The sequence below is a fragment of the Protobothrops mucrosquamatus genome, unplaced genomic scaffold (genome assembly GCF_001527695.2).
Source record: "Protobothrops mucrosquamatus isolate PMUCROS unplaced genomic scaffold, P.Mucros_1.0 scaffold1120, whole genome shotgun sequence".
NCBI classification, from domain to species: Eukaryota; Metazoa; Chordata; class Lepidosauria; order Squamata; family Viperidae; genus Protobothrops; species Protobothrops mucrosquamatus.
The window spans coordinates 79,109-104,876 of record NW_015387338.1 but is presented as its reverse complement, the minus strand read 5'-3'; the positions used below and the strand labels follow the sequence as shown (position 1 = coordinate 104,876).

Below are 25,768 nucleotides of genomic sequence, written 5' to 3'. Positions count from 1 at the left end.
TAATCAGCAGGGATAGCTATTCCACAGAGTATCTTCACTGTGAATCATTATGCTAACCAAACTGTTACCTGGCATGCTTGGAGATCAGGATTTACAACATAATAATAGCATAATCAATCCTTCCAGAAAAAAGAATGGTGTAGATGAGATGAAAATGAGTAGGTACTTAAGAAAAAATAGTGGAAGTTAAACAGCAATCCTTTTAGAGTGGGAAAATACTTATTTTCATATCCATAAAACTGTACTTGGCATCATTATTTGAAGACCTATCCCAAAGGGGGAATATGCATTTACTTCATCAAAGCCTTTGAATTCAAGTGCAAAGGATGATATGTGAAGGGTTGCTACTATTGTTCAAGTGCAAACATTTAAATTAGTATAGCTTGCATAATATTTTAAAACTATATAAACTGGTTACCTTGATTTTTCTTAATTGTAAAGTATAAACAACTTGCTTCTCTGACTATGATGTGCTTACACACCCACCAAATCCTCGTAAAAAAGCCTATTTTCAAATCCTTCTTAAAATATTAAATTAGTTACCTTTCAAAGTTTCCATTAAGTTTTTGGCCACAAACCAACAGATGGCTTCAAAGAAAGGGAATTTGAAAAGATCTGGAGTTTTTAGTCTTTTCTCCATTTCATAACACCTAAATAAATGATTCAGAAGGATTATTTTATATGAATATGCAATTATTGCTCAATTTGTTCATGATATGTAGCAAAATAAAATATACCGTAACAACCAAAATTTAATAAAATTCCTGGTGAAGTGTACCAAAGCCCACTTGAGAATTATTTTTCATATTCTAAGATTAAGAGTTCCATCCACTGCATTCAGATATATGAAGTATGTTTTTATAAATTCCATGAACTGTTAAAGAGACAGATGTTTGCTATTAGTAGTCCTTGCCTGTTGACCAATGATTTAATGACAGTCACAACAGCCCCAGAAGTGCTTTAATGCCCATGAAGCATTTCTAGACAAAATAATCATGTGATTGGGGGAGGTGGGGGTGCCACCCCGCCTCCCCCAATCACATGATTATTTTGGGTGCTTGGGAACCTGTTCACATTTATGACTTATTGACTAAGTGCCTTGAAATCATATGATTGCCATATGCTATCTACTCTGCCAGGTTCCCCAGAAAGTCAATGGGGAAGTTGGTAGGGAAGGTTGCAAGGAGAATCCATTTTCCCAGTACACTAGGGGATGTCCCCTCTCCTCCATGTAGGGAGGGAAATTGTCCCGCATGGAGGAATGGATCAGAATGCTGATATTTACTAGTATTTCCCGACCCCTCTGGAAATCTTCTGAAAGGCTTCGTAGGAGGAGAAAACACTACCAAATACTAGTGTTCTTGTGATCATTACCCCTGGAGGGAAGGGGCAGAAAGAGGGCCCAAGTCTCCCAGGTATGCTTGGAAGTCCAGGTCCTCTCCCTGCCCCACGAAGCCTGGAAAATCCAGGCCCCTTTCCCCAACAGCCAGTTTAACAACCGCAACTGGGAGAATTTGGATTGTGATTCTTGAGTGAAGTGATCATGTGGCATCTCACTTAATAGCCACTTCACTTGACAACCAAGATTCTAGGCCCAATTTTAGTCATAAGTGAAGGATTATCCTTAGTCATAAGTGTAGGACTATCAATAACTTAAATAATATTTTCAGTAACTCTATTATTTATTATTTTTAGTGTATGTTGAGAACATGACAGAAGAGAAGTAACATATATTCATAGTTTTATAGAGGTAGGGCAGTGGCCTCATAACTGGATGTCCAATTCAGCTATGCAGGTGATTGCCTCAAGTGTTGTTTCATGTGGGTTTTCTAGGGAACTATAGAACACACAACGGGTGGAAACTAATCAAGGAGAGAAGCAACTTAGAATTAAGGAGAAACTTCCTGACAGTTAGAACAATTAACCAGTGGAACAACCTGCCTCCAGAAGCGGTGAATGCTCCAACACTGGAAGTTTTTAAGAAGAGACTGGACAGCCATTTGTTCGAAATGGTATAAGGTTTCCTGCCTGAGCAGGGGTTGGACTAGATGACCTCCAAGGTCCCTTCCAACTTTACTATTATTATTACATGTCGTGGGGCAATCTTGCCCAATATGTTAAATAGTTTACATGTTAGCATCACAATTGCAACAAGAGGAATCCTTCCATCCCCACTGATACAGGGCAGAGGCATTTCTTCCAGTATCCCACCTAATTCTGTTCAATTTCGACCAGACAGAACAAGGCAGGTCAAAACCAGGTGGCTGGATAGAGGGATCACTAATGATCAGGCCACAAGAAGATACCTTGGACCATTCCTCTCTCCAGGCATTCTCAGGGTTAAGCTGTGTAGATGTTAAATGAATAGTTGTTTTCCATGTTGGCCTATAAGATTTCAAGATTGTGATGGGCTGTGCATTGTCCTGGTGAATAAGGAGGGCCCTGTTGTTCAACATTCTTGACCATAGCCAAATGAGAGGGGGTTTTTTTCTTCTAAAGTGGGGAAGTATTACATTGCTAAGTATTGGTAACCATTGCATAGGAGTGGGATGCAATGTGCCAGAGATAATACGCATTGTCTGGTGGAGTTGGACATCGACCATTTGGGTGTGGGCGCTGTTAAGCCATATGCTGGCACAAAATTCAACTGTGGAATAAACCAAAGTCAAGGCTGTTGTTCATAGGGTGTTAGCATCAGCACCCCAGGATATTCATACTTGTTTAGCCAATTTCTGTTTTTAATGTAATTTTGTTAGAAGAGGCAAGCAATTCAGAACAATCTATTCATTTTATCTGGAGATCATCAGATTATGATAATCCCTGTATTCTTTGCAAAATATCAGCATGTTGTCTTCATAAGATCAGAAAATGATTTAAGACCAATTTAACAAAGACATGTGTTTACATCTGTAGAAAAAAAAATAGTTGGATAAAAGAGGGAATTCCAAGTCTAACCTGAGCTGCATGCCAATATTGAGGTTGTGCAAGAAGTTTCCTCCAAAAGCCATACAGTCCTGAGAAGTGAGTACAGCATGAATCCATCCTGAAACAAAAAGTTAAACCTATATATCCACAATATTGTGTTCCCAAAAGCATTAGAGAGGCAAGTTATTTTAACAACCCACATATTGTTCAAATCAAAGTTTTATCATCAAATTACTATTATCTTATTGGACTATCAACATATCAATAACTTTCAGTTGTGCAGTACAGGTCTGCTTGATCAAAAGCATAACCAAAAATCTCAAAAATAAAATCAACAGCCAGAAACTGGTAGATTGTGAATTCAAGTCCTGCCTTAGTCATGAAAACCAGCTGGGTGACTTTGGGCCAGTCATTCTCTCTCAAACCACCTCACAGGGAGGTTGTTGTAGGAAAAATAGGAGGTGGAAGGAGTGTTCAGTACATTTGCCACCTTGAGTAACTTATAAAGTAATAAAGGTGGGATAAACATCTAATGTAAATAAATAAATAAATAAATACTAAACAACTCTTCCTGCCATAAATGAAGTATCTGTTTGAAAGCCAACTTTCATTTTCCTATCTAGTTTTATCTCAAAACTTAAAAAGCTGTTAGACTACTGAATATAACTGAAATATTTCATCAATTTGTATCCTTTCATAAATCTCCTTGCTTATACAGTTACAAATATTTTACCCTGTATGACAGGGATCTCCAACTTTGGCAACTTCAAGTTTGGAGTTCCCAAGATTGGAGACAGGGGTCAACTCACTTAAGAGCCGCCTTGCTTAGCAATGGAAATTCTGGTTCCAATTGTGGTCATAAATTGAGGACTACCTGTATTTTGTTTCATTAACCTCAAAAGCTGCTTTTTGTTCCCTTTGTTCCATATATGTTACTAGTATTGCAGGTTATTTATTCAACAGGAAATCTGTCTCATATAGCAGAGGTCTCCAACATGGCTGGCTTGGGAATTCTGGGAGTTGAAGTGCACAAGTCTTAAAGTTGCCAAGGTTGGAGACCCTTGCTTGATGAGACAGATTTCCTGTTGAATAAGTAAGCTGTGATATTAGGTGACATGTATGAAGTAACATTCTCAATTTGTGAGTATTTTTGTTTATGTCTGGTGCTATCCATAGATTCTTGATAGTTAACAGCCATAGCTGTCAATAATGCAGTAAAATACATAATAAAATGTTTTATTTTAAATAAAACATATTTTAAATAAAATTTGAAATTGTAAAATAAAATTAAGCAATAAGGGCAATAATTTACTAATGGTGCCATCCCATTCAGTTTAGAGAAGACCAATAATATGATGACAATTTCAGTTCCAGGAGAAAACAAAAAGCAGCTTCTGAGGTTAATGAAACAAAATACAGGTAGTCCTCAATTTATGACCACAATTGGGACCAGAATTTCAATTGCTGGGATGGTGCAACCATCATACATACAGTACATGTTGGTTGCCAAGCACCCAAATTCTTATTATGAGATTATGGGAATGTTGCAATGATTGTAAGTGTAAGGACAAGTAGTTAAGTCACTTTTTCAGGGCCATTGTAATTTTAAAGAGTCACTAAACAAAAGAGTTTTAACTGTTGATAACTACTAGTAGGTCTGAACACATGTACTTATAATTCCATGCTGAATTCTTTATTAAACTGTCCTGGAAATCACCACATGTGCTGCAAAGTATAGCTATCAGCTTCTTCCCTCCCCCCCCCCCAAAGCATGATTGGGGAAAAAAACATGCAAAAAGTTCTGGGAAAACGTAGACAAAACCTGATATGCACAAAGCAACTGGCACACAATGAAGAAAAATGGAAGAGTATGGTATGGGATATCAGCAGACTTATAGTACGTGCAACCAAAAACTGGTTACCAGATGCAATCTAAGGATTTAATTTAAATTCAAGTAAATAAAAATAACAGACTAATTAACACCATTAATTCTGTCTAACAGATACAAGCAAATGTGGATTGAAGGCTTTGATTTAATCTCCATTATTGCCTCAAAACCTCAAAGATCAACTTTTTTTCTGAAAAACACATCTGCCAAACAGTATTACAAATCAAATCAGGAACTATACTGGCAATTGAATTCAATATAACCCATGCCCTATCATGTTATCAATGATTATACTAACTTGATGAATTAATAATTCTCTCTGTGATATTGGAATAATTAAATCAATACATATATATTTTTATAAAAAATAATGTTATTTATTTATTTGTTTGTTTGTTTGTTTGTTTGTTAAACTTATATGCCACCTATCTGACCGAAGGTGACTCTACAATAAATATAATTATTGTATACATTATTAGAGTATGGAACAACAAAAAGCAGTGTTGAAATTTTTTCACTGGTTTGAATACACAATTATTAAAAATGTAGTAGGAAATGTACAATATACAAATAGATAATTCTTTAGCTATCTTCTAACTTTCTTCAAGTTCTTTACCCGTCTCAACTTCTACCTCCATAAATGCATAGTAATATCTGAGTCTATCTCCTAAATTTAAACTTAATTGCTAAACTAAATTAAAAATTGTCTGAACATTAATTACCGAGCTCCAATACATTGATATGTTAATGGACAGGGAAAGAACTTTTTACCTGTTGGAACAAATAAGGTATGTCCTTGCTTTACAACACATTTATAACATTTGTCAACTTTATCGCCAAAATACACTTCACTCTGGGTAACAGATGAACTCCAGGATTCATAAATTGCCAGATTATCATTAGTAGGTTTGATCAAGTAGAAGATCTTTTCACCCTATGCACAGAAGACATTTCATTACATGTTGTACATCTTCGACAATTTTGTATTACAATCATTAATATCACTACAACATAATGAAAGCATAGAATTTTATTGCTATTTAAAAGGAAAGTACCATTATCAAATCTAACCAGTTGGCTAGACAAAATCAGAAATCTATGCAATTTTTTCTGTGGATAGCAAAACAAGCAATAAGTTAAGTGAGAAACATTATTTTCTCCAACCATTATTCTCACACAAACACACACACACACACAGTGCATTCAGGAAGTATTCAGACCCCCTTTACTTTAATCAGTTTTGTTTTGCTGCAGTCTGATTCTACAGTTGTTGAAATTCATTTTTTTCTCATTAATATACATTCAGTTCCCCATAATGACAAAGAGAAAACAGAATTTTAGATATGTCTGTTGCAATAGGAATTTTTTAGAAATTGCAACATTAACACCAAGAATATGACAAATCTTTTTTCCTTTTACTGAAAAAGTGGTTTCAATGTGATATGTAAAAGAACACATTCATAATGAGAATTTGTTACATTTGCACATTAAGGAAATTAACAGTTTTCTTACCCAAAGAACATGATACCAAACAGAAGTGCCCCCAAAATCAATATGAAAATCTGTGTAGCTATCTTGAACTCCCATTAAGCAGTACTTCTGAACAAAAGGCTTAGGGAAGACCGAGTCATCTGGCCAGTAATTTTCAACCCATGAAAGTTTTCTGGCAATTTCAGGAACTTCCACTAACTCGGACATCCTTTAAAATTCAAAACAGAAAATGCAATTTGAATAGGAATACGACTAAGAATTTCTTAATATATGCAAATATGAAAAATCTTTCCCCTCTAGTAATATTTTGATTCATATTGCTATTTAGAGTGAACAGTTAACAGCAAAGATAGATAATTAGTCCATTATATGACTTATTTAATTATATTACATATTCTCTGAAATGGAACTTGTATGAACTATAATGAGATTTGAATGAAGAAAAAAATAGAATGAAAGTCTTCATCTAAATCCAAATTTTAAATTATTGTATATCAACACAATATAATAGTTATATAGCAAAGTTAATGGTACTTTATTTCAAATTAGAATTGTTTTTCTAAGTGGTTAAAATGTTCAAAAAGAGATTAGTGATTAATTCAATCAACTATTTTGTATATTTTAAATTATTGGTTCATAGGAACGTGGTTATTATGTGTTTGTATATGTAGTTTCAAATTGGGAAGATCAGTACCTTATTGCATGACAAGAAATATTTTTTCGTGCTGCTTGGATGGTAAAAAAAATTATATCAGAAACCTTAATTAATAAATTAAATAATTAGAAGTCATGCAATAGTATTAAATAAATAAATTAAATAAAGTAATTAAATAAATTAAATAATTAGTAGTCATGCAATAGTACGAAATTTCTAAAATAGAGAATATCCCACAAAAGTTGATCTCTATGCAGAACTGCAATGTTTAGCTCTTAGCATCTGCGAATAGATTTGATTTAGAGACATAAACCCAGATATCATTTTCATTTTTTAATTAAAAAATAAAGGGTATTTTTAAAGTAACATAACCTATAACAAACATTTTAAAAATATTTTCATTTGTTTTGCATATATTTGTCAGCCCTCTCAGATAAACCAGATAGGAAACACTACTAGATGAATTGAATCTACTTTATTCTGAGGCTACATTAACAGAATTTTGCAAGTTTGAAAGTACAAAACTTCCTGCCACCTCTTTTAACTGTTTCATCCGTTAGGAAATATCCTTTCTAAGTTTCTTTCTCTGACCTTTAAGTTACTGGGAGATCTAGCCTCTCTTGTCTAGGTTGTATCTCTTCTCTACTTTCCCAAAGGTCATTCCCACAGTCCATTAAAGATATAAGAAAAATATAGATAACACCTTTCCAAAGAAAAAGCAATTGCATTCATTCATCCTTTCAACCTTAGTTATTTAGGGTAACCCTAAGCTTTAAGTATACATCATAATCAGTTATTTGCGTTTATCTCCAAACTGTCATATTCCACCTTTCAAGTTTATATTTCATTATTGCAACTATCCAGAAAATCTGCAATTATTGCTATATGCTACAGTTTAAAATATAAGCCTTTTTCGTTCCAGATACATATATGAAAACTGTATACTCACTTTGTGTCTGAGAATTCAAGGCTTATCACATTTAATACTTTTGGTCTCTCAGGGTTTGTAAAATACTTAATGTAATTATGGAGCTTCATTTTGCTATCTGCTTGTCTTGCCACATCAATAACATCAATCACTTTATCACCACCTGTAAAAATGAAAAAATTCAATCACTGCATAAATCAGTCAATAAAGGTCTGTAGAAATTACATCTCAGGATTATGGGAATATAGTAATTTATGCGTAAGTAACTAAATTAATTTTTTTGAAAATCCTGAAACTGTTAAAGAGAAAATATAGATAAGTGAACCATTAATGTTTTAAGTATTCTATTCATTCCAATTAGATTAATCTCAAAACATGATATTTAAAGCTTACAACTGAAACTAAAGCTATACTCTTTGGAGAATTCATCTTCAAGTGTTCTCAGAAAGTGTCACAACCATAAAATATTTCAGGAAAAAAATATTAATTAAACCCATTTACTTTTCCTCGCCCTTTCGTGTTCAAACCAACAGTGCATACCTACATAATGTTCCACATCTAGAACAGAAAATGTAGAAGGTGGGAGTCTGAGACCTAAGCCATCTAATTTAGGTACCATAATGGGAACATCAAAACCATGCTTTTCCAGGTATCTTTGCGTCAATTGGCTTCCATGCATTTTCAAAATTATTTCATCAGCACTAGAAAGGAAGTACATATATATGTATATTATTTTAAAAATAGAAACAGAATAAAAAAAAAAACTGCTATCATTCCTCTTTCAAACAAACTGAATGAATGTTCCAGCAGTAGAATTTTTTTTGAAGTGAAATATAAAGTTTCTGTCCTTCCCAACATTTATTCTATCTGATCATTTTCAGCAGCTTGCTTTAATTGATCATAATGTTACTGAAACAATTCTTCCAGAATGTCTTTAGTATTATTAGATATCTAATTTTAACTTCCTCAAATAAACATTGAAATCCTGATGAGATTCATATCCTCTAGAGCAGTGATGGCGAACCTATGGCACGGGTGCCAGAGGCAGCACTCAGAGCCCTCTCTGTGGGCACACGCGCCATCGCCCCAGTCCTAGGCCTTCAGCTGGGTTTTATAAAACCTTTTCGCTTTAGGCCTCCACCACCATGTGCAAAAAAAAAAAAGGTTCAATCAGTCAATTTCAACTTCTCACGGGGAAAAAAAAGATCTTGCAAAGTTGGAATTGATTGATTGAACTTTTTAGTCCCACCCAGTCTGCCGTTACCACTGCAGCCACGCCCAGCCAATGGGCCACACCCAGCCAATGGGCCACACCCATCCGGCACTCGACGATGCATAAGTGGGTTTTGGGTTGCAGTTTGGGCACTCAGTCTCTAAAAGGTTCGCCATCACTGCTCTAGAGTAATATAGTTAAAGGATCAGAATCACTATTTGAAGCAACTACACATAATTTTGAATTTTCCTACCTTACATAATTTCTAATGCAACTGTTCTTACCTTGGGAATGAACACGCACGTAGCTGTTTAACAAATGTTCGGGTTCCAGCTTGAACTGGCTTTGAACCATCATCATGTTCTGTATAGTCATGTCTGTGCCAGTTCCTCCTCTTCTTCACTACACAGTGAAAAATGTAAGCATCAATTTATGATAGGAGAGAATCAAATCCCATTTAGCTATGACATTCTCTGGAACCTTAGTCAAAACTATTTCTCTATTAGTAATGAATTACTCAGGGTTTTTGCTAGGATCTCATTGGAAGGGGAAAAGAATGAGGAAAGAAAATATGTATAGTACACCACACTGAACTTTTTGGAGAATAAGCGCAATACCATGACACATAATACAAATGTGCATTCTACCCTTTATTCAATGTACTGTAGTCCCGGGGTAGGCAACCTTGGCTGTTTTATGACTCGTGGACTTCAACTCCCAGGATTCCTGAGCCAGCACAGCTGGCTCAGGAATTCTGGGAGTTGAAGTCCACGAATCATAAACGAGCCAAGGTTGCCTACCCCTGCTGTAGTCAGATCAGTCAATCTGTTTTTTTTCTAACCATCCCCAAGATGTTCATTTTAGCACATATAATTGCCTCAAGATCACTGAGAGAATATTTCTTGTTGAATAGGGATTTGAATTAAGGTTCCCTGTTTTCTTCCAGTAAATGTAAATGAATTTCAGATCAGGTCCTGCCACCAGTAAATTATTATTAAAATCTCTCTTTTCCTTCATCCAGAATTAAAGGAAATATTTTTAAAGATATAAGAAAAACTGAGTATGGCTTCATTCAAATGACTGTAGTTATATCAACATCCTAAACAGAAACTTTATAATACATTAAAAAAAAGTTAAATGACAAAATTCAGTACCATGCCAACCAGAATGTATTCCAGAGATACACTTTTAATCATTTGCAGTCTGCAGTATTCATGCAAACCATTCAGCGTAGGCTTTGATTATCCTACCTAGATGTTTCTTGCTCACTAAAGCATCCATTATTTCAGAACTGATAAATTCTATCGCTACAATTATGTCAATGAACAGAATTGTATTATAAAGTTTAAACTTGCATTTCAAATGTACTAGTTAAATTTTGCTATACAAAGTAACTTTGAAATCTTAATTTTAAAATCCATACTGAGCAAATTCTGTTGTGAACACAACTTCAGAGTAATTGGAACCTAGCAGTAAAGATTTACATTTGCCTGGATAAGTCTATAAAAGACCAATATTACAAGATAGTCTTAGCTGAAAACTGTTTTCAGTGTTTTCAAATTAAAGTTGTCCTCATAGTGTAAACCTATTTATTTAACAGCTTGTCATGTGAACTGCAGTATTTTCTGCATATCACAGCAGATGGGGATGAATGCCACACCTTCAAGAGCTCAAACAGTTTATATTCAATAGCAGCTGCAAAAGAAATATTTAGCCATAGCCCTGGTATCCATGTTGTATTTACCAAACTTTGGTGTGCATATTTGTATGTAAACTCTACATATCATTTTATCCAAATGTGTACAACTGTTTCTTTAAACTCAACCAACGCTTTAGAAAATAGCCAATGGCACTGGCAGTTTTTTAGACAGGCAGCTGAACTACAGAAAATGTAAGACAAAGCCTCTGAGGTAACTGATCCCAGCTAAAAGTATCTATTAACAGCCAGTATTACAAATAATCACAGCATAAAAATTATATATTAAAAGATAAATCATTACTTCATACAAGGTGCTCAATATTTACACTAAAAAGATTTGAGTGGATTTAATAACAAGCACCATTTCAACAATGTCACACTAATAAACTAAATTACTATTGCTGCAGAACCTAGTAGGTTTGAATACATCTGTTGCACAGATGAACATAACATACATTAATCAGCATTATATCGTTTTGGTATCTGAATAGTGACTCAATTTGAGATTTAGATGGCAATATTAGGATGGATGAATTATGCACATAAAATTATATTGACTTTATCTCCAGAGTAGACTTGTTCAGGCAAACATAGATAGCATACTAAAAACATCACCTTGCCGACAAAGGTCCATATAGTCAAAGCTATATTTTTCCCTCAATACTAATGTAGGGCTGTGAGAGTTGGCTGAGCACCAAATAATTTATGTTTTCGAATTGTGGTGCCCTAAAGACTCTTGAGAGTTCCTTGGACTGCAAGTAGATCAACTCAGTCAATTCTCAAAGAAATTAAACCTGACTGTTCTTTGGAAGGAAAAATACTGAAGCTGAAGCTCAAACATTTTGGTCACCTAACGAGAAGAGATGATTCATTGGAAAATGCCTAATGTCAGGAAAGATTGAAGGCAAAAGGAGAAGGGGACGATAGAGGATGAGATGGTGAGATAGTATCTTCAACACAATGAACATGAATTTGGGCAAACTCTGGGAGAAAGTGGAGAACAGGGGAGCCTGGCGTATTATGGTCCATGGGGTTGCAAAGAGTTGGACATGACTTAGCAACTGAACAACAACAAAAAGACTTGTTCAGGGATTCATAGATTCTTTCTCAAAGGTATTTTCATCAATATCCACTATTTGATAACCAGAATTGTTGGATTATCTCAATAAGTCCCTTTCCCAGCACATGAAGCAGAGCTCAATTTCAATTTTGCACAAGAATATGGAAATGGTAATTTAAAAATAGAAGGAAATAGTCATTACTTCATTTGTCACTGTCAAACCATTTTTAATAAGTTATGGACTGATGGCCATTTTATCTGCTTGCAGATATAGGAGACTCACTAAGATGGTCTGCCCTAAAGATTTATGAAAAGCTCTGGGACATCACAGAACCATTGAAATATGGAATGGTAAACTGAGATGGGCCACTGTCACTACTGCTGTGAACCCTAGACAGTCTCCTGAGGATTTACAAGAAATGAAATAGATTAAGTGTAAGCGGCAAATATCTTGTGAAGATGATCAACTAAGGACCAAAGTACATTATTATGCTTTTCATACGACAATAAAAAGTGGTAAAAATGTTCTTCATTTTCATCACTGCACTTTCATATAGCTGTCCAGAGTAGCTGTTTTATGTGATTCAGGGACTTGAAATATCCATCCTAGCAAATAAGGTGTTGGAGCTCAAAGCTATTTGCTAGAATATATTTATAAGACATCTTAACTTGATGCATTGTCAAACAAAGTACTTTATACTTCATCTGACCCAATTTTGGGGGATCAAGTTTGAGTTTTTGAGGACCAAAGAAATGGATAAGATACTTGAAACTGTGCAATTAACTACATGTCTCCAAGTTTTTAAGAAGAGATTGGACAACTGTCTGTCAGAAATGGTATAGGGTTTTCTACTTGAGCAGGAGGTTAGACTAGAAGACCTCCAAGATCTCTTTCAATTCTGTTATTTTGTTATTCTGGTCTTTCTTGTAGGCCAGCTTGGACTTTCCAGTACTCAGTAAGCCTTCATGGTGTATTAGTTTCATTAAATCTTCTTCACTGTCCTTCAGATATTCTTCCAATGCCCTTTTTTATTCTTCAGTTCCCTGATGTATTTGCAACATTCCATACTCATCCCATTTTACTTGGTAAGTAGAATCTGACATGCCTCTCAATCCATCTTTTTACAGTTGACTCAGTCTGATCAATGAGATGGAATGAATGGGTCAAGAAGATAAGTGTCAAAGTATCTAGAAATGACAAAATGTCCACTTCTCGAGAAACTCACTCTGGGTGTTACAATTCTTAACAGTTACTGAATAACTGCTGGTTAGTTACAATGTCTCCTTCTTACGAAAATCATCTGAGAAAATAACTGTACAATTTCAGATACTCATCAAAAACAGCTCATTTGGATTCAGGACTGGTACAATTTTGATATAACTGATCATGCTAACCCTGTGAATCAGCTCAATGTATTAGAAGTGGGGAACACCTAACTTCAAGGCCAAATGTAAAACATTTTTTAGGGAGTAGGGTCATTTTACTTCAATCTTATCATAACAAAGTTATAAAAATCCATTCTGTCCCAAGCATTGTTTAGCAGATATATGAAAGTGCTAGAAATGTTTATGTTATTAGTTTGCTAACTGTATTTCCCTGAATCTCCCAAGCAGAAACTGTGTAGCATGGACTAGATGGAAATCAATAAAATGAAACTGGATTTTGAGAAGTTATGTTACACTGAATAGACAGCTTCCTTGAATTTGGAAGAGTGCCTATTCTGGATAAAGTTGTAAAAGAAAAGGTGCATAGTTTAGAGGTGCACTTAGAGTAAATATTATTTATGGGGACACAAGCCATTTCCATGCCAAGGACTATATTAAAGATTCAATGGTATCATGTCAAGCTTTTGCCATAAATTCAAAAATTGTATGAGTGATTCCCAAATTAAAGCTACCTTTGTGGAGAGTATAATGGCAAATTTACTTTATACAACATATGAAGATAATTTCTATGAAGGTTTGCAGAAAAAAGAGTTTGGTTTTGCTGTAAATCAGTCTTATATGTATTCCTTCATATTCCACACCAAGGTATTATCAAGATAAAGCAATAGGTAAGCTGTAATATTTTTATGGCCAGAGCAATTAGTAGGTTGAAAGGGAGGAGGAGGAGGAGGATTGCTATTATAATTATTTTTAAAAATCACCTTGTCAGGTGGTAGGATACATGGCTCTCATATCTTCAGATGGACAATCATGAAAACTAGGGCATTTGGGGGGAGGGTTGGAGAGATTATAAAATGTATTATTTGTTATACTTGACAAAACTCAAACAGTGCTTTTTTAAAAAAAAATCTGCTTCTGAATTTTAGTTTTGCGTTTGAAGTAGGAGTGGTAAAAGAAAAAATGTAATTATCTTTGATTTTATCCTTCCAGGCTCTTTGCATTTAAGAGAAAGATGAACAAAGAAAAAGGAACAAAAGACAGTTCACTTGGCTTGAATCCCAGAAGATAACCAGCTATCTGACCAGACAAGTCACTTAAGAAATAAGAAGAAAAACTCTAATTTTCATTACTTAAATAGATAGATATTTACTATTCAGTTTGCAAAATAACCCCTTGACTATCATTATTGTTCTGAAGTATAAACAATAACAAACAGCTGTTGGATTACAGGAATACAACAAAGAAAGACAGCAAAATAGTTGTAAGCTTATCTGAGACAAGCTTATAACTATTTGGAAGATCATGTGTTTTTTTAAAAAAGAAACTTTATTTATCTGATGTGATGCATTTCTGACTGTTTTGACCATTATAAGTGGGTTGCAACAAGAGCAGAAGCAACTTATGACCTTACCTGCCAGCTTCCCCATTAACCGCCTGTGGGAAACCAGCAGGGCAACTCGCAAACCATCATAAGCGCAAGCTGGCTGCCATGCATGCAAATCACATGATCATGGTGTTGCAACAATGGCCATATTTTTAGTTACATGCTTTAATTACGTATTCTGCCAAGCAAATGTTGTAGATCAGGGGTCCCCAACCTTTGGTCTGTGGACCGGTACCAGGCCGCGGCATGCCAGCAACCAGTCCGCACAAACAAGCAAAGCCCCATCTGTGGGATGCAGGCAGCACACAAAACCATGCACCCTCCGGTTCATAGAAAAACCTCTCTCCATGGAACCAGTCCCTGGTGCTCAAAAGGTTGGGGACTTCTGCTGTAGATAAGTGATATTCCACATAATCTCTCAAGTCTTTAAAAAAACCCATTAGAAATCAAGTGATCTGAAGTACTGATCTCTTGTTTAGCTCAAGCATTTGGTAAAATATCTTCCATAGTATTTTCAGAGATTGGGGTTAACACTAGGTTTTATCTACTGAAACTGCATCTATACATTTAGACATATCTGACCAAGGTATTGTATGTTTCAAGAAAGATATAAACCAAGCATATTATTGCTGTGGTGGCGCAGTGGTTAGAATGAAGCATTGCAGGCTAATTCTGCTAACTGCCAGCAGTTCAATCCTGACCATCTCAAGGTTGACTCAGCCTTTCATCTTTCTGAGGTTGGTAAAATGAGGACCCAGAGTGTTTTGGGGCAATATGCTGATTCTGTAAACCACTTAGAGAGGGCTGTAAAGCACTATGAAGCGGTATATAAATCTAAGTGCTATTGCTATTGCTATTATACATTATACAACTTAATCTCTTGCAGTAATCAATAGATACAGTAGATTCCAAAGGGAACAAATGTATACTTCTTTGTTCCAGTTAATGATGTAAACAGTTAAAGGTAAAATCAAAGTATAAACCACAATGAGATATAACTTCAAAACGACATTGCATAATTATCAGGCATAGCCATGATATCATCAGCTATAAAAATAATTTATATTCAGTATTGAGTCCACAATAACCTAAATTGTGCAAAATGCTTTAAAATTCATCACTTACTTAAGGAGGGTCCATGAAGAACTGCACAATTGGGACAGTGGTAAAGATCAATATCAACAGCATGGTGCTCCTCTACTCTGACACAACTAAAAAAAAAGAGAAGAAACAAAATTCAGGAACTTTATTTTAGTATCAGCCTTACATAAGTTATACCAGCAATTTCTTATTTAGTTTTACCATACCCAGGATGACAGAGAGAGAAACATATTTTCTAGGCAACTAAGACTATCTAGAAAATAAAATATGATTTAGTCATATTCTGCTGGATTGAAAGTATTGCAAAATAGCTGTGCTTTTGTACCATTGAAATTAGTTCAAATGATTTTAACTAATTTAAGCACAATTATCTTAAGCTAGAGCTAATTCCCTAAAATAAACCAGAATGACTTAGATTCAAATATAATTCCACTAATTAGCTCAAATGATCATTTGACGAAAATCACTATCTCACAGTCTGGCCTTGTAGAGTGGGATTTTTACAATGGATTTTGAGGAGGTTGAATTTAAAAAAAAAATATCTGATCAAACATGTGGAAGTAATGCAGGAACACTGCCAAAACTCCTATAGTAATCAAGTTATTTATATGTGAGGTTTGTTCCCTGTTTATATACAGTAGCTTGCCCTGTCAGTGTTAGAGCAGATGTGGTTTTGTCCTTTTGTTTCTTTCTTAACTTGAAACTTTACTTAAGTTTTACTTAACTAAATATCTTAAAAAACCAAAAGAACCAGTAGTCCAAGAATAAAAAAACAGGAGTATTACAGAGTCATATGTCAAAAGAACATACAGTGTAAGGACTATGTAGGACAGAGAGGCAGAGCATTAGCAGAACACATCCATGAACACCAACTAACAGTCAGAAGACATGATGAAAATTCTTTATCCTCATCCACTGTTTCAATTGGGAAATAGTGAGCATCTTAGACCAAGCTAAATCCAAAAAACACTAAGGAATTCCTGGAAGTTTGACATTCAGACAAATCAGCCATCAATAGATACATAGAGATAAACCATGTTTACCTGCTACAAATGAACAATTAAAAAAAACAAAGAAGGAAACAAAAAGACCAGAATACATTATCTGCAGCAGCCTACACCCAGATAAGCAGGGATTAACACCAGACATCAACATCAAACAATATCCTAATCAAGGAACTACCAAGGAGAAAACTACTGTCAGGACAAACTACTGTATGTAAGCAGGAAGCAAACCCACACTTACTAGCACTGATGTTATCTAGTTGAATAATGAAATGTCTGCAAAGAACCAAACTCAGAGAGCATCAAGGAGTCTTCCAGTAATCCCCCAGAGGGCAGAGGAAAGCAAAGGCTAGAGCAAGTTTTGAAAAATGGATAAATCCATAATCTAAACATGTATCAAAACTATCCCACCAATCACAGCAGTAACCTATTAGTGAAATTCAATACCATTTTGATAAATAAATATTCTTTAAATTTAAAGGCATCTGATTGAGCAGATGGCAGTCATGGCTAAAAGGGCCTTTGCACAGCTTTGTCACCATCTCACCAAGCTGCTTGGCGATAGTCTTTTAGCCCATTCCAGACTTGTGTAGGTCTACAATCTTGTCCCTGACATCCTTGGACAGCTCATTGGTCTTGGCCATGGTGGAGAGTTTGGAATCTGATTGATTGCTTCTATGGACAGGTGTCTTTTATACACCTTTTAAGACAGGGCTTTTCAACCAGTGGTATGGGTTGAAAATGTACCTGTGGTACACTGGCACCTGGCAGGTGGTACGCGACCATTCTAGAAAAGTAGCGGGGGAGGGGAATGAGCTGAACCAGTGGCAGCACCCACAAGCCTGAGCGAGATTGGCTGGAGCTGCAGGGCTGTCAGGGCTCAGTGGAAGTGCCAGTATCAGCGCCAGGCTCCAGCTGTAGCTCAGCGCTGATCCTGGCCCTTCTGTTGAGCCCTGAAGACGCACCAATTAGCTGGAAAGCAGCACTGATCCTGACGCTTCTGCTGAGCCCAGAAGAAGTGCCGATCATCTGGAATGTTGCAGCATCCCCAGGGTCTTGTGATTTACATTCAGATGTTTGGCAACCGATTCATATTTATGATGGTCACAGTGTCCCAGGGTCATGTGAAGTGACCAAAACCTGCTGCAACCACCCAGTAGACAGGGGGAATAAAAACCAAACACCCCCCACCCCCACCCCCCGCTGCCAATCCTCAACAGAAATGCTCACAACAATGAAAACCTTGGACAGGAGGAAGAGCACCGCCGGGTGGACAGGCAGGTGTCTTGCTCGGCTGTGGCTTGGGGGGCACTTTTTTCAGTGCCACTGTAACTTCAAACAGTCACTAAGCGAACTGTTGTAAGTCGAGGACTACCTGTACTTTATCACTTTTTCCCTTTTTTTCTTTTTTTTTTTGGTCATCAAGTTTTTGACCCCTTACTACGCGACTGGTGGTACTCGGATATTGCCATATCCTAAAAGTGGTACAATGGGTGAAAAGATTGAAAAGCCCTGCTTTAAGAGAGTGGTCCTATTCTCTATTTTCCTAATCTCAGCTTGTTACCAGTATAAAAGACACCTGGGAACCAGAAATCTTGCTGATTGATAGGGGATCAAATACTTATTTCACTCATTAAAATACAAATCAATTTTATAACTTTTTTGAAATGCATTTTTCTGGATTTTTTTGTTGTTATTCTGTCTCTCACTGTTAAAATAAACCTACCATTACAATTATAGACTGATCTTTCTTTGTCCATGGGCAAACGTACAAAATCAGCCGGGGACCAAATAATTTTTCCCACACTGTATCTGTCACCATGTTTATCAACCTATCATTGGCCTACCATATAGTGTGGGGAGGAAGGCTGATTCTAAAATTCTTACGCATTGTGCCTTGTAAGAAAACAGCTCTTCTACTCAACTGTACGCTTTCAAAAAGATACATTGAAGCACATCTAGATGATCAAATTAGTCAGAAATATAGGTTAAATGATGGCTTGCCACAATTTTCTATGCTGGCTCCACTATTTTTAATTTTTAATATATACACATCAATCTACTAGGTATTGCTGCAAGAAAGTCTATATATGTTGATGACATCATGCTGATAAAACAATCTGAAGACTTTAATGTTTCTGAAAAAGCCCTCAAAAATGATTTAAAAGAAATGGATAAGTTTTTTGAAATCCGGAGGCTGAAACCCAACATTAACAAAACCAAAGTCGCCTGTTTTCACTTGAACAACAGATAAGCTAATTATACACCAAAAGTGGAATTTAGGAACCAGGTGCTGAAGTTTAATCATAATCCAAAGTATTTAGGAATGACCCTTGACTGGTTCTTAACCTATAGGGAACACTTAAGAAAAAAGATGGATAAAATAAAAACCAGGAACAATACCCTACATAAATTTTCTGGCACCAGCAAGTGTAACAGCTTTCAGGATATCAGCTCTTGCTTTGGTATATTTGGTGGTTGAATATTGCAGCCCTGTATGGTTAAATAGTGTTCACACAAAAGCAGTGGACACCCAGCTTAATCATACTATGAGGGAAATATCAGGATCTATTAAACTGAGGCCTTCTGAATGGCTACCATTACTATCTAATACACCAATCCCACACCTTAGAAGAAAATCAGCCTTAAAAGGGGAATGGCAGAAATGCAAGGCAAACCAATTATTCTAGACACAAGGACTGTCACAATTAAATACTCAGACTCCAAATACTCCAAATTTTGGAACCTGCAGTGGAAACCTGGACAGCAATTAGTCAGAGAAGGCTTTGATATTGAGATAGTATGGCACCAGGAATGGGCAACTTCTAACCCAGATCTGTTTAATTTAATGCCCCTCCAGCTTTGATTCTTCAAGGAAAAACTAGATAGCACTCAAACAAATTACAACTAACCATGGCAGGTGCCAATACTGGAAATACAAATGGGGGCTGGTTTGACTAACTGTGACTGTAGGAACATCGTACAAATTTTTCAAATCCATAGCAGGCTAATATAATTATCAAAAATACCAAGCACAGTGTTTATATCATCACTTAATTTAGTATATTCTTCAAATATCTGATATATGAGGCTGTCCGATAGCTTGACCTGATGCAAAATATTAAATATTAAATATTATGAACAAGCCTGCTGAATAAACATTTAACATCCAGAGTGTGATCCTAGATTGTGATCCATGTCATACAGAAATTAGTGGGTTGATATTTAATGTGGTATTATTTTCTGTACATCCTACAGAATTGTGGTATCCACATATTGTATGTTTTGCATAAAACTAGTTATTTTTCCCATTACAAAAAATAAATCAAAACAATAGATTCATGGTGGATCTCTGACATTCATGAGTCCATTCATATCAGCTAAATAAATAAGCCCCTCATGTAAAGTTCATACAATCATAGATTGAAACAGTAATGCAAATTGGTGCACAATTTTCTTATCATATTTTGAATTCCAAAGTAAGTCCTGATCAGGACCTGAAACATTTTTATAAAAGATGTGCAGAGCATAACATTTAGATTGGTAAAACATTAATCACCGAATTATTTTTGAATTGTGTTTTCTAGAATTAGTATCAGGTTTCACAGCAAACTATTAAAATCATCTCCATGACAATAGTCACTATTCATCTCCCCAACATGTCAGCATATTTCTTAACTACTTCATGAACAAATTATATTTTCTTTATTGAAGAAATGTGGGTTTCTGGGGGAGGCAGGGGGTTAAACAAGGGAAAGGTTTTGAGAAGCTCCTTATGGAGTTGTCACGTTTGCATGTGGACAGCTGCAGTCTCCCAACAGCTAGATCAGTGGTTCTCAACCTGTGGGTCGGGACCCCATTTGGGGTCGATCGACCATTTCATGGGGGTCGCCCAGCAAGGCTGACCGCCATTTTTTTGTCCGCCATTTTTTTTGTATGCCATTTTTTCCCCTTTTCCGGCGGGTGCCTTACCTCCCTTGGGCTGGGCCAGCTGGTGGTCGGCCTGCTCTGTCTCTGCCGCTTGCCAGCTACGCCTCGGCGGGCGCAGGGGGCAGAACCATGCATGCGCGGCGCTCCCGGGCAGGGAAAGTCCTTGACTTATGACCAGTTGGGTAGTCCTCGACTTACGACCGGTTTAGTCCTCGACTTACGACCGGTTTAGTCCTCAACTTACGACCGGTTGGGGTCGCGGCATTAAAAAGGTTGAGAACCACTGAGCTAGATGATAAGGGCAGAAGCCCAGCCCATAAATGTGGCTTCATCAGCCAAGCACAGAGGCTTGTTAAGCCTCCCCAGCATTGGAACACAGCACTAGGCCCGAATCTGGCTGGGCTCTTCCCCCCTGCTGGGCTGTTTTTGGCTTGGCAGACTTTTTTCTGTTTGTCTGCTTCTTTTATAGGGCCTCCCCCATACAAGAGGTACCTCATGCTTGCTTAATGACCCATGTATTTGTTTAACAGTAGCATCAGAGAGAGCAGAGGGTGGAGGCCATTAAGGGAGGCTGTCTCATTTAATGGTTGGTACTACTTGCAACCATACTGGACAGGCTCCATTATGATCGTAGAGTGAGGACTCTCTGTAATGAGAAAATAATGGGCACAAAAATTAAAAAGGAAGTTTATACATTGAGAGCTTTTGCTGACAATTTAGTTATATTTAGTTATATATAGCAAAAATTGGTATGAAATACTTGATGAATTAAATGACCTTGGAGCTTTTGCAGGCTTTAAAATAAACAAACAGAAAACAAAAATGCTTGTTAAGAATTTGGTTTTCAAGATTATGAAACATTAACAAGAAAGACAGGTTTCAAGGTGGAGAAAAAGATTAAGTATCTTGGGGTAACACTGGCAAATACAAATTCCAAATTGTTTCAAAACAATCTTGTACCTGTTTGTTTTATCTTGATAAAGATTTATCAAGATGGGACAATTTGCAATTATCCCTATTGAGTAGAATCTCTGTAATTAAGATGAATATCTTATCAAAACTATTATTCTTATTTCAGATTTTGCCAATATTGAGAACTGACACCCCAGTTAAACAATGGCAAAAGAATATTTCTAAATTCATATGGCACAGAAAATAATCAAGAATTAGATATGAACTACTGCAAGATGCAAAAAAAAAAAAAAAAGGTTTGGGTTCGCCAAATTTGGAATTGTATTTTGATACCTGCTGTTTGGTCTGCATGAAAGAGTGAGTGACTCTCCAAAACAAGAGATTACACAAATTAGAGGGCCATGAACTAAGATTTGGATGGTATGCCTAGTTATGTTGTGACAATGTTAAAATAAATATTGAGTTTTAAGTATCAACATGTTAGGCATGCTATCCTAAAGGTTTGGCGTAAATATAAAATAAGATTTCTCTATGAAGGTATCTCATAGAACCGTGGTGGTGCAGTAGTTAGAATGCAGTACTGCAGGCTGTTTCTGTTGACTGCCGGCTGCCAGCAGTTCAGCAGTTCGATTCTCACCGATTCAAGGTTGACTCAGCCTTCCATTCTTCTGAGGTTGGTAAACTGAGGACCCAGATTGTTGGGGGCAATATGCTGACTCTAAACCACTTAGAGAGAGTGCTGTAAAGCACTGTGAAGTGGTATATAAGTCTAAATGCTATTGGGTATCATCTCAGGAAACAATGGTGAGGCCAGACTGGTGGGCTTATGGTCAAGTAATACTTTTTAATCAACATGAATCTATTCTCGAATCTATAGAAGAGTTGGAGTCAGAAGGACAAGTCTGTCACTGATTTACATATTACAATTGAAAGAAAGATTCAAACTAGACAAACAAAATTAAATTCAAAAATGAATTTGAAATGGTATTGTGTAGTACTGATTAACATGTTATTGACAAAGTTTATAAACTGTTATGGAAATTGAATCTGAAAATGAATATGTGAAGCACTATACCAGTGGTGGCGGACCTATGGCACGCGTGCCAGAGGGGGCACTCAGAGCCCTCTCTGTAGGCACGTGTGTCATCGACCCAGCCCCGCCTCCCCTCATGGCCCCTCATCAGCAGCCCCCCCAGAAGATGACTTGGCCCCAGGTGTGGCCTGCACAGACCAGAGCACCAAGGACATGGCAGCCAGGCAGCAGGAACAAAACTCCGCCCTTGCATCCTGTTGTGTGCAGACAATGCTGCGGAGTGGGGGCGGAGGGCATGGTTGCCATGACACTGCCAGGCTGCCTGGGTGATCTGCGGTGGGCCATGGAGGCAGTGGATGGCCCTGCGGGCAGGTGGGGTGGGGGGCAATGGGTTGGGGCGGGGGGCAATGGGCACTCGGTCTCTAAAAGGTTCGCCATCACTGCACTATATGATTCAATGGGCAAAAAACTTTGGGTATAATATAACACTTGAACAATAAGAAAACGTGGATGCAGAGTTTAAAATTTACATTTAATATAATTTGCAAGAATTTTTTTTATAAAATGATGTTCTGTTAGTATTTAACACCTGATTAATTATCAAAAGTGTATAAAGTTATTTCAAATGTATGTTGGAAATGTAAAGAAGAAACTTTGATCATGTTTGATGGACTTCTGATAAACCAAAGGGATACGCAGGTAAGATTCAAATTTCAATACAGAAATTCTCAAACCGAATATAAAAATCAAACCAGAGACTTTTCCTGTAGGTTTAATGGATAAGGAACTTGAAAAAATGGGGCTGCTAGCACCAGCGTGCAGCTCGCAGCTCATGGCTCACTAGTGCTGGGGCGTGGCTCGTGACTTGGCTAGTGCCGGTGCAAGGCTCGCAGGTCGCGGCTATACTAGAGCTGGTGTGCGGCTCGTGGCTTAGCTAGTGCCAGTGTGAGGCTCATGGCTCGGCTAGCACTGGTGCACAGCTCAGCTAGGGCCAGTGCAAACTCACAGCTCACAGCTTGGCTAGAGCCGGCACAAGGCTTATAGTTCGTGGCTTGGCTAGTGCTAGCATGTGGCTCGGTGCTCATGGTTCAACTAGCGCCGGTGCAAGGCTCGCAGCTTGTCTAGTGCCGGCTTGAAGGTTACGGCTCGGCTAGCACCGGCGCATGGGTCGGGGTTTGTGGCTCGGCTAGCGCTGGTGCGAGGCACACAGCTCGCGGGTCAGCCCCATGTGCCGGCGTGCAGGTCAGGGCTCGCAGCTCTGCTGGTGCCGGCACATGGGGGGTGAGTGCATACACATATGCACGTGCACTGGCCAGCCACTCACACGGCCCGGTGGCCAAGAGGCCATAGCCCGGTAGTGGGCCGCGGCCTATAAGTTGGGGACTTCTGTTCTAGAGTCTCAACATCTTTTTTACATTGTGGTGACCAAAACTGGATGCAGTTATAAAGTGGTATTAATACTTCATGTGATCTTGATTCTATCCCTCTAGCACAGCGGTTCTCAACCTGTGGGTCGCGACCCCTTTGGGGGTCGAACGACCCTTTCACAGGGGTCGCCTAAGACCATCGGAAAACACATATTTCCAATGGTCTTAGGAACCGAGACACCGCTCCTCTGTCCATCTCCGCACGGCTTTGAGCTGGGGGGCGTTGCAGCGCCGGATTCGTTTCCGTCGAGCATCTCCTAAGGGAGGCTGCGCTGCTTCGCGGCCCTTTCCACGGAGGAGGCTGAACTAAGCTCTGCCGGCACTGTCGCCCTCTTGGCTCTCTCTCTCTCTCTCCCTTTCCCCGCCTGGGCGCTTCTCCAACCAGGCTGTGCGGAGCCAGCGGAGCAACCTTCCTGCCCCCCCTCCCCGGCCAGCTAGAGCCGGGCAGGTGGGCGACCTTCGGAAGTGAGGCGAGGACAGGCGAGGCGCGCTGAACCCCGGGCGCGGCGGGTGACTGGGCGGCGTCGGTGCGCGCTTGGAGAGCCCTTAGGGTTGGGGGTCATCACAACATGAGGAAATGTATTAAAGGGTCGTGGCATTAGGAAGGTTGAGAACCACTGCGCTAGCACTATGTTGGCTTTTTTTGGCAGCTGCAGCACACTGCTGGGTCATATTTAAGTGTTTGTCCACTAGAACTCTGAGATCCCTCTCACAGTTACTACTATTGAGCAAGATACCACCTATACTGTACCTGTGCATTTGGTTTTTCTTGCCTAAATGTAGAACCTTACTTTTTTCACCATTGAATTTCATTTTGTTAGATAGCGCCCAATGTTCAAGTCTGTCAAGATCCATCTGTATCATAAGCCTATCTTCTGGAGTGTTGGCTATTCCTGCCAGCTTGGGGCCATCTGCAAATTTGATGAGTTCCCCTTCTATCCCCTCATCCAAATCATTGATGAAGATGTTGATGAGCACTGGGCCCTTATCAAGTAGTAGGTTGTGGTCTACTTTATCAAATGCCTTACTGAAGGCCAAGTAAATTATATCCACAACAATTATATCCACTAAGTTTGTCACCTGGTCAAAGAATGCAATAAAATTTGTCTGGCATGATCTGCTTTTGACAAACTTATGTTGGCTTTTGGTTATGACTTTGTTTGCCTCTAGGTGTTCGCTGATTCGTTGCTTGATTATCTTTTCCAGAATCTTCCCAGGTATTGCGGTCAGGCTGATAGGTCTGTAGTTTCCTGGATCTATTTTTTTCCTTTTTTGAAGGGAACTACATCAGCTCTTTTCCAGTCCTCTGATAGTTCCCCAGAGTTCCAGGATCTTTGAAAGATATAGTTCAGTGGTTCTGAGATCTGCCAGTTCCTTCAGAATCTTGGGGTATAATCCATCTAGCCCTGGTGATTTAAACTCATGCACTTCACCCATCAAAAGAATGTTTTCACTATTACATAATTTATAACACAACTTCACACTTCCATTTCAATGTACAGAATTAGTACAATGTAGCAATCTAAACCTGTATTAGCACACGTGGCTATTGAGAACCTCTCAGACAAGATCAAACTGAGACAATCTGCTATACTGACAATATAACTCAGTGATCATCTTTCTGAATGTTGTTTACTAAAGAGTAGCTGAGATAATGCCAGGAACTTTGAAAGCAAATTCAGTTTGCCTGTAATTAAACCTTGAAATAAAGAATACTGAACCATTTTTGGA

The 25,768-nt window shown here is 37.8% G+C and overlaps 1 protein-coding gene across 1 annotated transcript in view; it reads right to left on the bottom strand.

The window, feature by feature from the left end:
* Window positions 1-25,768, bottom strand: part of KDM7A (lysine demethylase 7A) — a 60,209-nt gene that overhangs the window by 23,584 nt on the left and 10,857 nt on the right. Inside the window, exons 2-9 of the mRNA XM_015820318.1 lie at window positions 15,756-15,841; window positions 9,386-9,503; window positions 8,429-8,589; window positions 7,910-8,051; window positions 6,327-6,513; window positions 5,586-5,748; window positions 2,956-3,043; window positions 544-650 (exon numbers count right to left, since the gene is read on the bottom strand). Of these exons, the coding sequence (XP_015675804.1) occupies window positions 544-650; window positions 2,956-3,043; window positions 5,586-5,748; window positions 6,327-6,513; window positions 7,910-8,051; window positions 8,429-8,589; window positions 9,386-9,503; window positions 15,756-15,841 (1,052 nt within the window). The remainder of the gene's footprint in view (window positions 1-543; window positions 651-2,955; window positions 3,044-5,585; window positions 5,749-6,326; window positions 6,514-7,909; window positions 8,052-8,428; window positions 8,590-9,385; window positions 9,504-15,755; window positions 15,842-25,768) is intronic.